Source organism: Lontra canadensis, unplaced genomic scaffold (assembly GCF_010015895.1).
Source record: "Lontra canadensis isolate GAN:19392208 unplaced genomic scaffold, GSC_riverotter_1.0 scaffold56, whole genome shotgun sequence".
NCBI lineage: Eukaryota > Metazoa > Chordata > Mammalia > Carnivora > Mustelidae > Lontra > Lontra canadensis.
In genome coordinates, this window is record NW_022631050.1 from 5,666,340 (window position 1) to 5,684,906 (window position 18,567).

At 43.8% G+C, this 18,567-nt stretch overlaps 1 protein-coding gene across 1 annotated transcript in view; it reads right to left on the reverse strand.

Moving 5' to 3' along the window:
* Positions 1-18,567, reverse strand: part of KLHL6 (kelch like family member 6) — a 54,809-nt gene that overhangs the window by 25,814 nt on the left and 10,428 nt on the right. The window contains exon 2 of the mRNA XM_032875460.1: positions 8,153-8,318. Within this exon, the coding sequence (XP_032731351.1) occupies positions 8,153-8,318 (166 nt within the window). The remainder of the gene's footprint in view (positions 1-8,152; positions 8,319-18,567) is intronic.

The window sequence follows — 18,567 nt, forward strand, 5'->3', positions numbered from 1 at the left end:
GTCTCACTGTGAGGGTACTCCCTGGCCAGCCCACTCACAGAAATGTCAACATCAGATGGGATCATGTAGGGGAAAGAGTATGATAAATGGTTAAATAAATGTGATCTATATTTATAACTTTATTTCCCCCTGATAGTTTCCTGTAAGTACCTTGCACATAGAGAATGGTTAGTAATTTGAGGTAATTAAATAGAAGTAAAAGTCAGAATCTGGTAGCAACATGGGTTTTCATTACAACTAAAACCCATATCTCACTTCCTAAATTTTAACAACCTACAGGCAACAACTAGGGCATTTCAGGCTTTCACATCCAGGGAAGGGGTAACAGGATAGACAAAAGAATACAATTTTGGTTTTTGAGTTTCTAAATACACTTTCAGTACTATAGTAGAAAAATAGTTTCAAAACATCAATTAGTGGTGGGGCGCCTGGGTGGCTCAGTGGGTTAAAGCCTCTGCCTTCGGCTCAGGTCATGATCCCAGGGTCCTGGGATCGAGCCCCACATCGGGCTCCCTGCTGGGCGGGGAGCCTGCTTCCTCCTCTCTCTCTGCCTACTTGTGATCTCTGTCTGTCAAATAAATAAATAAAATCTTTTAAAAAAAAAAACACATCAATTAGTGGTAATAACTGGGCCCTTTGAATTGGAAAAGCCAGAATGCCAAAGAGTCTAGGCATAAAGTTTATATCAAAGCAGTAGTTACAGGAGAATGGATGATAATGTAGGAGCCATCTTTCCAACAATGATTCCCAGGACAGGAAGAAAGAGGAGAAAGAGTCTAGTAAAAGTGTGAGAATCAGTCTCTGAGATGCTCTCCTGCCTCTCAACCCAGATCAAACTCTAGAGTAAGGGAGATGCAAAAAGCTCCTTAGAGGTTGTGGATCTGAGAGCAAAAGAATGTGTGCCTTGACTGCTGAAATGAAATCAGAAAAGCAGAAGCCCAGTAGAGCAGCCACAGAAGAGAAGCTGGAATGCATTGTTTCTAGACAAAGGGGGTCTATGGCAGTCGCTCCAAGTTCCCTATAGTTCCAGACTGACACAGAAGAGCAAATGGAAGTTTCTTGTGTGTCTTTGAGAGGGACACAGAAGTTGCAGAGAGGACTGGCAGACCTGAGGAGGCCTTCTAAATGGGACAAAGAGAAGCAAAATGGCCCACAAAGACTGAGGGCCAGAACCTGGTGGGCCTGAGGATTTTCAGCTGATGGCAGGGGGTGAGGGTGTCAATGATCAGAGAGAGACTGATGAGAACACAGATGCTCCAGCAGGTTGCCAGCATGGACCAGTGATGCAAATAACCACGGTAAGTCTGGGCCAGATGCCTCTTTCTACTATGTCCTGGCATTATGTAAACACCCCTTATAACTATATGAGCAACCCAGATTCTAAAGAGAGTGTTCTGGGATGCCTAGGATGTTCTGGAGCTTGATCTGGGTGGTGGTTACATGGTTGCAAACACATGTAAAAAATTAAAAAACCATATACTTAAGATGTGTACATTTTACTAAATGTAAGTTATACCTAAAAATCAAAGTCACCACTGAGATTAAACACAGAGCTGTAAAGACTAAAGAGACACAGCGTGGACAATAGCAGGCTCACTGTTGAGATGGGGACACCTGGCAGCCCCAAGTGTCCTAGTTTCCCCAGAGGGAGATAGGCATGAGGGGTGGCAGCTGTGCCAATCTCACCCCCGACACAGTTACAGGGCCCCACTGGTTCCCAGAATTTTCCACTGGGCAGCCTCCCCTGAGGCTGCTGATAGCCCCAGCTGCCTTTAGGATCATGACTTGTTTTGGGCCTCACACCTAGGGATGGATGCAGAGTGTGCAGTGGAGAACACACAGGCTAGCATAAGCAGACAGGAGTGAAATTCAGGTTCCTCTCACATTAGCCATGAAACCATGAACATTTAACTTTATATCACTGAATTTTATTTCTCCCATCTTTAAATTGGGGGTAAAAATACCGACCTCATTTTAAATGAAACAGTACAGGCAAGAGCTGCCACATAGTGAATGCTCTGAAAAACACAACTATCACTGCCTGTGGACCAGGAAACTAATCCTAATGTCTTAACACTTACAGCGGCCACAAAGTAACACTGGTTGACAAAGAGGGTGTGTGGGGCATCAGTCAACAGATGGATTTTATCTAGATAGCAACAAAGAAATAGTTGGGCTGGTTTCCTTGCTTGGTTCAACTGACTACTCTGATATTGGGTCCATACAACCTGTGGGTCCCTGTCAATGACAACAGAGGTTCATCTGTAACTTGCAGTAATGAGAACTGCTTTTGCTAGGTGCCTGGCACTTAATAGGTACTTAAAAATAAGGCAGTTATTAGTATTAACCCTGGAATACTTCTTCCTCTACTACCTACAACATTTCTTAAAGTCGGGAGTGGGCTTCTTAGTATCCTCTTAAAGCAAGTCAGGCCATTTTTGATGGGGTCTTGAGCAATTTCTGAGGCAGTCCACATATTCAGCTAATAATGAGCAAGAACAATGCATGCCTTCATTGATTCAACAAATATTTATGGATTATGATCCACATACTGAGTAAGCCAAGAAGCCAAGCCAGGCCATCAGGGTCAGCCTCTGACCACATGGCTACCTCGTCTGTACAGATGTCAGCCCAAAGCGTGTTGTGGCTTGTCTCTCCTCAGGCTCAGGCCAGATGATGAGGCTCCCACTCTGGCAGACCCCTTTCCTTCCTCATGTCAGGCCTCAGGACACAACATGATCTCTTTTTGGCTTCTAAGCTCCTTCTTCTAACCAGCTGCTCTGTTATCTTAGGCATCCTCTGTCCCAAAACTAAATGAGGGGTGAGCTGGTCTTCATGGCCTCACAACTTTTGCTGCCCTGCTGATAAACTCATAAGCCCTTATTCTTTCATGAGTTTTTAATAATAAAAATGAAAGTAACAAATAAGACAAAGTTCTCCAAATGAACACAGCAGTTCTCTAAAACCGAAGACCCTTACCAAGTTCTTAGAGCCATTGTCCCAGTCTACAGTCTTTATAGCTTCTAACTGCCTTGCTCATATAGAACTCAAGAGCCTGAAGTTCCAACTAAGGCAAGTTCTTGGGGCCCCCACTAGATGACATTCATCTCAAAAACCCTGCCTTCCATGTGAAGGGTCACCCAGGCCTTTCCTCATAGGTGCTTCTCTTACTCTTACCTTTCTAGAAACTACTTGGAGAAAATACATTTCTCCCATATTCACCAATAAATTATGGTTAGATTACTGCAAATTCCTTTTATGGGCAATTCATTCAGTATCTTCCCCACACTAACCTTCCTCCTAAAAGAAACTATCCCACCCTAGGCACAGCAGATTGGAACAATGACAACTGACAATGGTAATGGTAACTGACCCCAGGGTTAGATGTCTTCATGAGGCCAGCAACTCATGAAATTGCCTCACACAGAAAGCCCTTTTCATACAGCAATAGTGGTGACTGGCTGGGTCAACTGAAAGATCTCTTTCTAGACTGGGAAATTCTGCATAGAAGCAATCAATCGATAATAGCAAGAGAACAGAAAAGAGAAGGAGAAAGTGAGGGAGCAGCTGAGCATCAGCGATGGTGTGACAACTAAAAACCTTTATCACCAGATGGGGTAGAGAACTCCAAGATACTCTGATTCCCATCAATTTCAGTCCCACAAATGTGGTATCGGCCTCTGTGGATGTTCTAAAATAACAAGATAAAATGCCCACTCTGTCACTCTTTTCTCCACCTATAATTCTGTGTTAATTAAATATAGCACCAGACCAACTCATTCTACTAACCAAGTGTCATATGAATATGATAAAACAAAACTTTAAACCATGGTCTCTTATAATCCTAATATGGGAAAAAGCAAAGATTTGGGGATGGCATAGGAAAATGTTCTCACAGCTCAATGTCAGCCCAGTTTATTCAAAGCACTAACTGTCCAAAATAAAATTAAAATTAATGTACAAATAATGGGAAGAAAATTCTATCCAGTATCTATAATGCGTCAGGCATTTTACAAATAGCATCTCATTAAATAACTCTCCCTAAAAGGTAGGTAAAAGTATTGTTATCATCCTAATTTTACAAATAAGAAAGCTGAGGCTCAGACGATCTAAGTAACCCATCCATATCCACACAGCAAATAAATGCCTGAACTGGAATTTAAACCCAGGTTCTGCCTGACTCCAGCACCCATGTTCTTTACACTCTACCACTCTGCCTTATAAGAGACCATTAAGATAACTCGACATGTTTCATTTCTCAGGAGACCCCAAAAATTTTTTGCAGCCATCAGAAAGGCTCTATTAGGGGGGCACCTGGGTGGCTCAGTGGGTTAAGCCTCTGCCTTTGTCTCGGATCATGATCTCAGGGTCCTGGGATCGAGCCCCACATCGGGCTCTCTGCTCAGCAGGGAGCCTGCTTCCCCCCCCCCCGCACCTGCCTGCCTCTCTGCCTACCTGTGATCTCTGTCAAATAAATAAATAAAATCTTTAAAAAAGAAAAAAAGAAAGGCTCTATTAAGGAGCACCTGGGTGGCTCAGTCGGTTAAGCATCCTATTCAGTTTCGGCTTGTGTTGTGCTCTTGGGGTCATGAGATTGAGCCCAGGGTCGGACTCTAGGCTCAGCAGGGAATATACTTGGGAGTCTCTGCCTGTCCCTTTCTCTCTGTCCCTCCCCCCATTCATGTTCACTCTCTCTCAAATAAATAAATAAATAAAATCTTCAAAAAAAAAAAAAAAAAGAAGAAGGAAAACTCTCTATGCATACTGATCTATAACAATCTCCAAAATATATCGTGAAGCCCAAAAAAGCAAAATGCAAAATGGGGTGTATAGTGTGCTAACATTCATGTTTAAAAAACTGGAGACAATGAGTGGGAGTAATATATGCACACACACGCTATGCATAGGATATGAAGGATAGCAAGACATGGTTAAAAGTGAACATGGCAAATGCTCCACTGTCTCCCCTTCTGTTTTTCTGAATTTGGAACAAGGGTATATTTCATCCATTCAAATGAATACATACTTTTTTTAAATCACAAAGTGATTTCAACAACCTATAAACTTCTGTCCCTTGTGGTGTTTTCAAGCATGAAGATATTCCCAGTTTTCTTTGCCTGAGACTTCAAAGCAAGTCATCCAAAAGCAACAGAAATCAGAAAGTGGGTTCAATAGACACCCAGATGCCCAGAGCACTCTTCTCTCATTTTTATAAGAATTAACACTCATAGGAAAATAAGTAAAACAGCCTCAAAGAGAAACTTAGTTATTTTTTGCCTAGAAAATGAATGAGATTTGGAAAATTCTGAGGTGAGGGATTACCAGAATAGGGGAATCAATAATAAACAGAGCACACTTTCTCTCTAACCTGTCTCTATCTTCCTCTTCCTTCCACCTCTGATTAAAACCAAAATCTCTACTGAAGTTGCTCCCACTTGAGAGAAAATGAGGAGGAGGTGGAGGAGGAAGAGGATGAGGACATGGAGAAACTTTATGCCAAAATAATTTCCAGATCCATTAAAGATTTAAGTATCAAAGGTGTGGACATAACAAGACTAACAGAAATTACAAGTGAATAAGATATAATTAAGTAGTGGGGAAGTTCTTTCTAAAAACATGTAACAAAGGCAAAAAACATCAAGGAAATGAACAATAGATCTGACAAAACACGAATTTTAAATTTTGTACATAAAAAAGTCATAACCAACAATTATGAGTCAAATAACCAATGGAAAATATTTGTAACATTACAAAACTCTTTACTATTTGAAGAGTTTTTATTAAAATCACCCAAAACTGAAAGGAGAACAAGAAACAGAAAGACAAACTCCCTCCTCCATGAAATTGGGAGTTATCAGTAACCCCAAACCACAGACTATGAAGACTGGCAAATGGTTTTGCTGAGAGGAAAGAGGTCAGACCAAGTGCCTACAAAGGAGTTTGTCCCTCAGAACCCTCAAAAGCAGGAATATTAAAATCCCAGAGAAAGAGCAAGGCCAGGGCAGGTGGGGCTAATACCAGGGGTGGTTTTAAGAAGAATTTAAGCTTCCTGAGACTCCTTCCACCTCTTATGATCGAACAACTCCACTCCCGCTGGAAAAGATATATCCTCTGGAGAAACCAGACCAGAGAGGTTCTGGACTCCAGAAATTGAGGAAGACACAGGAAGACATCATACTGAAAATAAAGAGGCTAAGTAAAGATTTGCAAATACGCCCACGTGCACACACCCTGGTAGAATACATGCAGCTGTCTTACAGTTCCCAGGCAAAAGCTGAACTAGATAGAGGTCCTATCATGGAAGGTTTTTCCTGTGGTCAGATTGTTGGACCAGTGGGGGCTGCTGAGCGTGAGGTTGCTAAGACCCTCCCTCCACAGAAAAGAGAGTATTTTCCTGCCAGTTGAAAGGATAAGGGGTGAAGCTGAAAGGGGTAAACACTGAAGGGGTAAGCAAGTCAGGATGAAGAAAGGGGGAAGGCTTTGGGGGTAGGGGTGGGTAACCGACTTGCACACATCACCAGAAGGCGTGACCAGCCCTGTCAGAAGTAACTTGCTCTGTTATCTTTAAAATGCCCTGAGGATGGGGCGCCTGGGTGGCTCAGTGGGTTAAAGCCTCTGCCTTCGGCTCGGGTCATGATCCCAGGGTCCTGGGATCGAGCCCCGCATTGGCTCTCTACTCAGCAGGGAGCCTGCTTCCTCCTCTCTCTCTGCCTACTTCTGATCTCTCTCTGTGTCAAATAAATAAATAAAATCTTAAAATGCCCTGAGGAAACTGAGACAATAAAATTGGCAAACAATTATTCAGAACTCATCAGTGCTGTTTCATAGAGTTTCCTCCCTCTTTCTACTCTCCCTTCCTTGCTGGACTCCACAGATACTGTCTAGACTCCAGCTTCAACAAAGATAATCCCACTGTCCATGGTCTTGACTCATGACCTCTCATTCCCCACCTTCCCAGACTTTGTTTTGTTTCCCCTTAAATGCTGACCTACAGAGGATCCAAGAGGATACCACCTCCCAAAGTCCCAAATCACGCATAAGATCTGATGTTTGTCCCAGTCCCTGCGAATGACCAGGCTTGTCCCTGGACTCTGTCATAAATCTCAACATCTTCAGAGAGACAATCCGCTTAACCTGGCAAAACCAAGTCCAAGGTGTACTTTTAGACCTAGGCAAAAACAGTAATGGGGGTGGGACCCCTATGATAACTATGGATGCAACCCACAGAATCTATGTGTCTAATTATCCCATGAAGCTAAATATAATTGTAATTGGATTGAAACCAACATAGTCAAATGGAAACCATAAAAGTTAATCCCAAGGTTTCTCTCTTTTATCTTCTGTAATACCCCTCATGAAAAGTGCTCTTCTTCCACACCCACCACAAAGTGCTGACCAGGCAAGGTCCTGCATTCCCTCAAATCTAGACACTGCTCCCAGAGAGACTGCATGGTATACGGCAAAAATGCTGCGCCTGGCCTCGGAAAGCCCAGGGTTCAAATAACCCCTCTCTGTACATTATTACTTTTCCCACATGCAAAGTAGGGAGAAGTAACCGTCTCCCCCTGTTGTGCTAAGGATTAGAAGTTACATATATGAGGGGTGCTGGGGTGGCTCGTCAGTTGAGCACCTGGCTCTTGGTTTCAGCTGGGGCTGTGCTCTCAGGGTTGTGAGGATCGACCCCTGTATCGGGCTCCAGGACCAACGCAGTCCGCGGGAGATTCCCCCTGCTCTTTGTCTCTCTCAAATAAGTTTTTTAAAATCTTAAAAAAAAAAAAAAAAAAAAAAAAAAGAGGGAGAGAGAGAGAAGTGACATATTAAAGTGATGACCGGAACCCCTGGCTCCAATTAGGCTTCTGCAAATTGTAGCCATTGCAGTCAGGAACCAAGTAGCGATTCCAGGCACCAGGCTGTCCTGGCTTGATGGTATTAAGAAGTGAATGCTGCATCTCACTACCTCTCAGGAAATTTCCAAAGGAGCCTCTTCGGACTTCCAAGTAAGCAGAGGCCCAGCTAAGTGTGTGTGTGTGTGTGGGTGGGTGTGGTGTATATATGTGTGCCAGGTACGAGCTTGGAAGCCAGTCCGGGCAGATCTCTGGGGAGTCGCTGCTTTCCCCTGCTCCGGAGGAGAATACTGAGACTGTTCACACACCTGGAAGAGGTTAGCAGCTTCCAGGACCCGCTGCACATTCTGCTTGGTGATCAAAGCCTTGCTGGTATATGTGTAGTCCAGGAGAGTGTGCATGGTCTCAGCATCGACCCCTTTGATAATGATCCTCTTCTCGTACTTTTCCTTTAAATCATTGCAGAACATGGCCCTGGAAGAGAGATGTATGAATGTGAGTCCTACTGTGATTCTTAGTTCTAGGTTTAAACAGACCCCCCTCACACCCATCTACCCCCATGGAACAGCGAGGTTCCTAAGGTCAAGACCTGGGATGATTGCTTTCTGTTCCTCCAACACCCAGCACACACCAGACATTCAACTGGTACTTAACTAAACTGAACTGCTGTGCCCAACTGTGGTCCCTACAGCAGTCCCAGATCTGAAGGGACAATAAGAGCCCCACTGGCCAAACTGGTGGGATCTAGAACTACTTTACTGGCCCAAAAAACTACTTCAATGGCTCAGAGTGCTAGAGATTGTTCTGGGAGCATTGTGGGTCCCCTCTCCTGCCCAGGCCTTATCTACTTTCTCAATGACTAGTATCCCAAAACAAGGTTTCTGACTTCATTCTCAGTCCTCATTCCAGGTTTCCTCTGGCCTGAAGCCTGGCCCTATAGCCTGGTCTGGCCAGCGGGGCCTCAAATGCTGGAAGGGATTTAAATATCAGGCAGTCTCTGGACTTGTGTCCCCCTAAAATTCATATATTGAAGCCCTAACCCACCAATGTAGATAGCACTTTTTTTAAAAGATTTTTTAAAATTTATTTGACAGACAGAGATCACAAGTAGGCAGAGAGGCAGGCAGAGAAAGAGGAGGAAGCAGGCTCCCTGCTGAGCAGAGAGCCCAATGCAGGGCTCGATCCCAGGACCCTGAGATCATGACCTGAGTCGAAGGCAGAGGCTTAACCTACTGAGCCACCCAGGCGGCCCCTGTACATAGCAATTTTAGCAGATAATTAAGGTGAAATGAAGTTGTAAGGGGGGGGGGGGTCCTAATCCAATAGGATTGGTGTCCTTAAAAGAAGAGGGAGAGACACCAAACTCTTTCTCTCTCTCTCTCTGCCATGTGAGCATAGTGGCTATAAGCCAGGAGAGTCCTCACCAGAAGGTGACCATGCTGGTCACCCTGATCTTGGACTTTCAGTCTCTAAAAGTGTGAGAAAATAAATTTGTGTTGTTGAAGCCACCCAGTCTATGGTATTTTTTTTTTTTTATGACAGCCCAGGCTGGCTAATATAAACAGTCTCTCCCCTAACCCCTAGTACTCCAGAATCTAGCAAGACACATATGCACAAATTATAGTCTACAAGGGTCAAAAAGACTTACAAAGTGCTGTACTGGCCAGAGATGGCTGCTCATGGAAAAAATGTTGCTATGTGACAACTGTGGTTAGGACTTTCAGGTAATAAACATGAGAAGTAGATGCAAGAGTGTGGGACATGCAGAGGCTCTAGCAGGCTGGTGGTTTGGCCGGAGCCCAGGGGCTATGAGAGAGGGTGGGGAGAGATCAGTGCAGCCAGATAACCTAGGTCCTGATTGTGGAAGGTACTGGAGGCAGGCTGAAGAGTTCGGTTTTTATTAAGTAGGCAATGGGGAGCCATTGAAGGGAGCAGAAGCAGGACTCAAAAAGAACATATTTAACAGGTGTGTTCTCATTTTAGTTTGTTGGTGACAGGTGCCTTTAGAGTAATGCATTAATTGCACCCATACAGAGCTTGGAGGCTTGTGACAATGCCAAAGCCTTATCCCAGAAACCGTACTAATTGAGGCAGTCGCCACCCTGCTAGGCAACTGGACCTCCTGAACTTCAGATACATGAACAAGACCTTTAGAAAGCCGTTATCTCCTCGCCAAGTCACTGAAATGGGAAGGCGCCAGGGTCACAGAACGCACTTCCCCAAACTGGGACTTCCATGCCAACACAGAGGGATTTACTCCTAAATCCTGCTACTCCTCCCTTCTCCACACCTCCTATTTATCTCTGGGAATCCCTCATCAATTTTTTTACCCCATTTCCTAATCTGCAAAACCAAAGTAACTGCTTCTGGTGTCCCAGGAACAATTATAAACATCAAAAGTCCCCAGAAAGAAAGAGATTGAGAAGAAGAGAGAAAGAAGAAAGAGAGAGAGAGAGAGAAATCACTTGACTAGCTGACTTTTTGAACCTTCTGTTTTAACCAATGAGATCTTCTCCCTAGGGTCTCCTTGTGTCCTTCCCAGCTCCTTATTGTAATCAACATTAATCTTCCCACCCCTCTCTCCCTCCTCCTCTTCTCTTCCCTCAACTGGCCTCTTTCTCTTAGGGAATATGACAGCAAGAAAGAAAGTAAAAATGTGAATTCTGCAGAGTTACTAAATTGCAACTTGAAAGCAGAGAGGCAGTGATGTCATTTGGGCAGATGGCTGATTTACAAGCCACTTTTGTCAGCCATAAATTCTCTTGACCAGAGATGCACAGCGCCATCCGCAGAACCATATACCTTGTGAGGTGGTATCACACAGGACCCACCTTGCCGCCTCCTGATCCCATAGAGAACCCTGCCATCACAGCAAGCACACAATTTCTTCCCAGCTCAGCCTCTCCAGGATTTGAACAACTTCACTTGCTAAGCCTCTCTTTTTTTTGAGTCCCTAGAGGAGCGCCACCCAATAGAAATATAATGCAAGCCATATGTGTAATTTCAGATTTTCTAGTAATGATGTTTTTAAAAGTAAGAGGAGATAAAGTTAATTTCATTTAACCCAATACACTTCAAATGTTATTTCAACACGTAACAAATATTTCATAATTATTAATGAAATAAGTTACATTCGTTTTTCCACACTGAGACTTCAAAATCCCTCATGTATATTTCGTACTTAAAACACACCTTGATTCAGACCAGTCATAATTCAACTGCTCAACAGCTGCATGCACCTAGTGGCTATTCTATTAGATGGCAAAGCTCTAGAGCATCACCCAGATCTGCCATCATCTCAGGGGTAAAGTGAATGTCACCCACATGAATGTTATGTACATCAATATGGAAAATGGGACTTTTGGCAGGAGAGGGTGGGCAGTGATGATGGGGTCGAATGAGTCTTCACATAACTGAGGCAACATATCGACAGAGTCCCACCAAGGTGAAATTTAGAAATGCTATTTCACCTGCAATGTGATTTTAAGATTAGTAAAATATGAATTTTGTTGAATCTATATGATCTCAAATATTACAATGAGAGCTGTAAAAGTCCAACAGAGAGATGTTTTAATATTAAACAAGATAGGTATATAATTTATTATATATATACTATATATATAAGTTATATAATTCAATGTCTTACACTTTGAGGGGCTCTTTTGAAGGCTATGTCTTTCCCATGTGACACGGTTATTGGAATCTCTGGGATCATCTGAACTCTTGGTCAGGCCTGTCACTGCTAGACACAGCTTCTGAATTTTCTGTTGGAATCAGTCATTGAGTAACATCCTGCTTCAGCTCAGACCCTACCCAAGTGGGACTCTTGATTGCCCAGAAGCTGACCCTTATCAGCTAGTGATGTGTTAGGGATATAGGAAGAACAGAACAGGGGAAGGCAGGAGGTTAAGCAAGACAAAACTCATACAGAAACTTCTGCTTGATCCTACGTGGGACCATTGGTGAATACACTCCAGAGCTGTCCCCATAAGAGGCAAAGAAGCTGATCTATGATTCTCCAGCACCTGCTGACAGTCTTAGTTATGGGCCATCCCAGAAGTAGGTAAATTCTCAGGCACTTTCGGCTTTCTGTGTGTGTGTGACTGGATGTGTGCACAAGCAAAGGGGCTCCGGGAACCCAGGAGAGGGTAGGAAGTAGAGTCTGCAGTGCAGGCTATTGGAAGGCAAAGGGGGCTGTGGTCTAGACTAGGCTCTGATGCTACTTCGTTACATGATTTTGTACAAGTGAGCAAACCTCATTTCCCCCTATGTAAAATGATATGATAATAGTCCCTACCCCAGTGAACTGTTGTGAAGAATAAGTAAGATAATATAAACAAAGTGGTTTGCATGATACCCAGCACTTACTAGGGAAAGGTATTTTAGACCAGGTCAGAGGAATCTTGGCAGGCTGTTGGGAGATACTTAGAATAGGCAGGCCCATCACACTCTGTCTTGCAACTCTTGACTTGCCAGCATTTGGCCTGGTGCCTATCAGGTAAGTGGGTGTCAGAGTCACTGCACTGCTGTCCACAGCCCCTCCAGAACAGAGTAAGGGCTAGGGCTACACACAGTCTGGTCCAGAGACATTAGCACGGTGCCTGTCACATGGTAGGAGCTTAATAAATGTTCATGGGAGAGAGAAAGGAAGTGCCCTAAAGACAGGGTCCTCTCTCTAGGGCTCTTTTTGCCTGCTTTGGCTCCCAAAGTGCCAGTATTTTTCTGCTCTTTTCCGAGACTTTGTCACTAATTTTCTGTCACTTAAATACATTCTCCTGGGCCACAATCATGCTCAATACTGACAAGGTGAAACTAGAAGAGATCTACATATTTCTCATAGACCAAACTCCCAGGCCCCCTGCTGCTCTCTTGGGCAATCCATGGAAATACCTAGGCCAAATTGGGACCCCATAAAAGGTATATAAATCTATGTAAAGTGGGTCATCCCTAGATTTACACTTTAATAACAGTAATCTCTTACATTTATGATTTTAGCACATTGTAGGACAAAGAATAGTACTTTTTTATTATTATACCCATTTTATAGCTGATAGACTATAGAGATAGAACCTAAGTGAATTGCCCAACGCCATATGGGCTGTCAGAAATAGAACGGAGATGAGAACCTTGGGCTTTTTAGTCTGGAGCTCAACAGTGTGCTGAAACCAAGAAAATCAGCAGGGGTTCAAGGCTACCTTTAGGGGTCAGCTGAACGAGAGCACCAACAGAACCAGACCAAATTTCACTCTGTGAAACAAAGCCGAGTTAGTTGCTAATCGTTTACTCCTTGGCTTACACTTGAGATAAATAAATTTTTGTGTAATAAAAAATACTTTCTAGACAGACACTGACCAATTCTCATGAGATTCTTGTAAAACAGAGGTAGCTATTAAGATCCTCATTTCTAATAGAAATAGTCTCAAGTAGGGAGCCAGTTGCCCAATACTCAGCAGTGAGTCAGTGCCAATCCCAAAATAGAGGCTGGGCAAGTGAGCTCGTCTCCCACAATAGCCATAAAAACCTCTATGGGCCTAAGAGTGTTCTGGAATGAAGTTAGGGTGTGGCCCCAAACACAGCTTGGGCCACACTCTTTTCTGAGCTCTGCCAGCCTTATTGCTCACATCATTTAGGTCTCTGCTCAGAATTCACCTCCTCAGAGAGGCCCTCCCCGATGCTGCCCCCAATCTAGTCACTCCCTAACATCTTCACTTCCTTTCTTTTTCTTTACAATCTGTCACAACCTGAAATTAACTAATTTAACAGTGGTCTCCCCACTACAACATGAGCTGAGTGAGGGCATAGGTTGCACCATGCTCACCACTGTATCCCTGGGGCAAGAACAGTGCCTGGAGCCTAGAAGGGACTCAGTAAATATTTGGGGAGAAAATGAGTGAGTGAATGAATGAACAAATGAACTTGTCCTTCCTAATGCCTGTGTGTTTTCCTTTGGACAGTATTCTACCCCTCCAAAATTATCAAACACCTTTGGAAGAATCGGATCCATAAGGCATGCCTTATATGCCCTCTACCCTCATACCCATCACACCCCCAAGTCCAGGGCCTGGAGCTTAGAAAGGAAGGACACAGCCACACTGGAATGAACATTCCACTTAGACCTCCGATAAGTGTTAACATGCCCCAGCAGTTCCTAAATATAATCAACTCAGAGTCTTTCACCCAGCCCAACATTACTATGGTTCACCCCCTGTCCCTGGGCCTCCACACCTGCCTCTGAAACCCCTGCCTCCTATACCTCTAACCCCAATCACAGGCCCATAGACCAACACCCACCCCATCATCCCCACTATCTCATTCCTAGGCTAACTCCACCCATGTTGTCCCCTGCTCTGTCCTTCCTCTAATCCCCTCACCATCCCATTTATACCTGAAACTAACTGTGCATCAGTGACACATATTCTGTATTGGAATAGCTCTAACATTGGTTAACTAAGTTAAATTCTATTTAATTCTATTTAAGAATATAAATGTTAGGGCACTTGGGTGGCTCTGTTGGTTAAGTGTCCAACTCTTGATTTTGGCTCAGGTCATGATCTCAAGGTTACAAGATTGAGCCCTGCATTGGGCTCCATGATGAACCTTCTAAGCTCCAGCCTCCTAGAATTCCATGAGGCTTAAGGCCCCATCTCTACCTGGGGCCTGGAGTCAGCTCCCCGAGCCCCCAGCTGCTGGCTGAGTCTTTCCTCCAAACCGACAGAGGAGCTAGAACCCCAGAACTGCCCCCATCTGACTCTACATAGCAAGCCTTGAAAGAACTGCCTTCTGCCAAACTCCTTGCCCAGTTCAGCACTCCTCAAGGACACTGCACATGGACCCTTTGAAGACCAGAACTTCAGCTATGTTTCTACAGAACCAGTGTCCCTCCCAGCCCCATTGGACCATTGCTGAGACTTCAGCATGCCATGTAACTCAGCCCATCCAAATGTATAACAGAAAGAAGAGCTTGTTCTGTCCTGCAAGATCAAGCAGGATAGAACATCAATCACAGGAAATGTTTATGGCCAGGATTCAGCAATGATTCAACTACAAAAATATAATAGGCAGTTCTTATTATGCCCATCCAACATCATTCCTAATCTTTTTAGTAAGCATACCCAGATTTTCCTTTAAGAAACTATCCCTCTTCCAATATCTGAGAGGTTTGGGGGGAGCTAGCCCCACCTCCCAGACTAAGGGTGAGCATAGCCCAAGTCACCATATTAATCTCCCATGTTACAGGGAGCAGTTCACGGATGGGCATAGAAAGAAACAAGTCCAATCAAAGCCAACTCTAGACCTTTTTCTGGAACCACTGGGAAAGAGAAGTTCTGTACTGTAACAGCTGAGCTGGGAGAAATAAAATTTGGAGGTGCTGGAAAGTGTCTTGCCTCCATGTGTGAAGACCCTCCCTAAGAGAGAAACCAACACAGAGGAAAGTAGAGACAAGAGACAGAGAAAGAAACTGATTCCTGATGACATTATATGAACATAATTGATTTAGAGAGACCTAAAATCAATACCTTGAAATTTTAAATTATGTAAGCAAATAACTTCTTTTCAAAATATGCTTTAACCAGTTTGAACTGAGTATCTGCCATATGCTGACTGACACAATTAGACATGATGAATAATGAATAACAAATGGGCCCAAATGCTAAGGAAGATTGTATTAAAAGTGCCCAGAAAATGAAATATTAATGTACTGTCAATATTACCATTCCAGGCCCCTTAGAGTCTGGTCTATGCACCCCCTCCCCCATCCTCTGATGCAGCTATGCCCAACAACCACAGTTTCCAGCATGTGCCTCTGTTTACCTCAACAGCCTTGGGTTTGAAAGACTTCTCTGTACACTCTACATACCCTTTTTTTAAGCCTATTTTTAAGTAACCTCTAGACCCAACATGAGGCTTGAACTCATGACCCCAAGGTCAAGAGTCGTATGCTCTACGAACCGAATCAGCCAGGTGCCCCTACATGGTCTATTTTTAATTAGTCTTCTCCTCTATTAGATTTATAAGGCTCTGAAAGGCAAGGGCTGGATTTTACTTCTCTCTCAATTATTTGCTGGCCCACAGTAGACATTTAATATTTGTTGAATGGATGGTTGGGTGGATGGATGGACGGATGCGTAAGTAGATAGAAGGAGGCTACACATGCAGTGCCATCCTGTACTTTGTCCTGCCAGCCAAGTGGATTTGCCTATTTGACACTACAATCTCCAAACCCACATTGCTCCTCTAAGGGCTGATATCTAAGATCTATAAAGAACTCCTCAAACTCAACAAACACAAAACAGATAATTATGTCAAAAAATGGCCAGAAGACACGAACAAACACTTCTCCAAAGAAGACATACAATTGGCTAACAGACACATGAGAAAATGTTCATCATCATTAGCCATCAGGGAGATTCAAATCAAAACCACATTGAGGTACCACCTTACACCAGTTAGAATAGCCAAAATCAACAAGACAGTAAACAACAAGTGTTGGAGAGGATGTGGAAAAAGGGGAACGCTTTTACACTGTTGGTGGGAATGCAAGTTGGTGCAGCCACTTTGGAAAACAGTGTGGAGATTCCTTAAGAAATTAAAAATAGAGCTACCCTATGACCCTGCAATTGCACTGCTGGGTATTTACCCCAAAGATACAGATGTAGTGAAAAGAAGGGCCACCTGTACCCCAACGTTCATAGCAGCAATGGCCACATACCAAACTGTGGAAAGAACCAAGATGCCCTTCAACAAACGAATGGATAAAGAAGATGTGGTCCATATTCCATTTGACTATTACACCCTTCAGAAAGGATGAATATCCAACTTTTGTATCAACATGAACAGGACTGGAGGAGATTATGCTGAGTGAAATAACTCAAGAAGAGAGACTCAATTATCATATGGTTTCACTTATTTGTGGAGCATAAGGAATAACACGGAGGACAATGGGAGTTGGAGAGGAGAAGTAAGTTGGGGGAAATCGGAAGGGGAGACAAACCATGAGAGACTATGGACTCTAAGAAACAAACTGAGGGTTTTGGAGGGGAAGGGGGTGGGGGTGTTGGGTGAGCCTGGTGGTTGGTACTAAGAAGGGCACATATTGCATGGAGAACTGGTGTGGTACAAAAACAATGAATCTTGGGACACTGAAAAATAAAATTAAATTTTTAAAAAAGGAATAAATAACAATGAGCTCCTGGTACAAAGTGTGTTACAAAGAGAACTGGATTATCTAGTGATTCTCCAAATTGGAATCTCAGGCCCATGAAGTCTACCCTAAGCCTTCCTGACTTAGATCTTACAATACAAAACATAGTGATTGTTCTTCACCTTAATTAGCTTTGGCACATCTTCCTTCTCCTTACCAGAGATGAAGCCTGGCTTTCCCTGACAAAAACACCACTTCCTTCTTCAATGAGGTCTGCTCTGATTTTCACTTCCCACTGGGCCATGAGCAGGCTCAGCATTTGTGCTTACTGCCCACTGCCACATCCTGACCGGCTGTTGTCCTGGAGGCTCCTTATCAATCCCCTTTTCCAAACACGTTCCATCCCAACCCCCCAAGGACCCCATGCTGGCTTCCTTATGACCTACCTTGTCATTATCCAGAAGTCATGGATCAGCCTCTTCTTTGAGATTTTTCTGAGCATTTCCTAGCTCTGACCACTTGGAAACATGTGAACTGGCACTGGCCCTTATCCTCACCACAAGGTATTCCCAAGTCATAAGTTATCCCTATTGTGATAGAGCAAATTTGATCATCTTGGTGTTCCAGACTTCTCCCTCTACCAGCTGCCATGGAGGAATCTGGACTTCCAGGCCTGGTCCTTAGGCTTTTGTGATACAGATCCAGAGAGAGAGGGGAGAGGAAGACAGGAGATGCTCCAGCTGGGAGTGGAGTAGAGTTTTAAAGGCAAAGATGAAGAAGTACTACCATAGTTTGGGCTGTACTGAGGGCTGCTCAGATAGCTGCTAGAGTGGGTCTGAAATCCAGCCCGTGCTATACCCCCTAAGTCTCATGCCCTCAGGTGGATGGTGACAACCCCAGAGAAGAGGACATCTATTTCTAATCGGTCTTCCCAAAGAGAACTTTTATTTTTATTTATTTTTTTAAAGATTTTATTTATTTATTTGTCTGAGAGAGAAAGAGCACAAGCAGGAGGGAGCAGCAGGCAGAGGGAGAGGCAAGCAGAGGGAGAAGCAGGCTCCCCACTGAGCAAGGATGTAACACTCAATCCCAGGACCCTGGGATCATGACCTGAGCTGAAGGCAGATGCTTAACCAACTGAGCCACTCAGGCGTCCCCAAAGAGAACTTTTAGAAACTCATACAAAGCTGCCCTAAAAGCTAGCAGTTGTCCAGGTCATAGATGTAGATAAGAGAGAACGGATTTTAATAACAGCTGTGGTGCATATCTCCTTCAAGGTGTTCAAAAAATTCAAGTTCAAAACTTAAGTTACTTCAGAATGATTTGGGTTTCTGGGCTTTCCTCTAAAAGGGGATGGCATGGTAGGTGAAGAAATTATAAAGTTACTTCACCTTTGCTTTCTTTTCCCAGTCCTGAAGCTCAGAGTTGGCTCTTGCCAAAGTATGGTTTGGCTTCCATTCAACCAATCAACCCAGAGTGCTGTGATCCCTAACCCCACCTTTTAAGAATTATTCACTGGCCATCTGCCCCTCTCCTAATTCTCCTAACACCAAAATGCCCTTGATATTTATCCCATGTAGA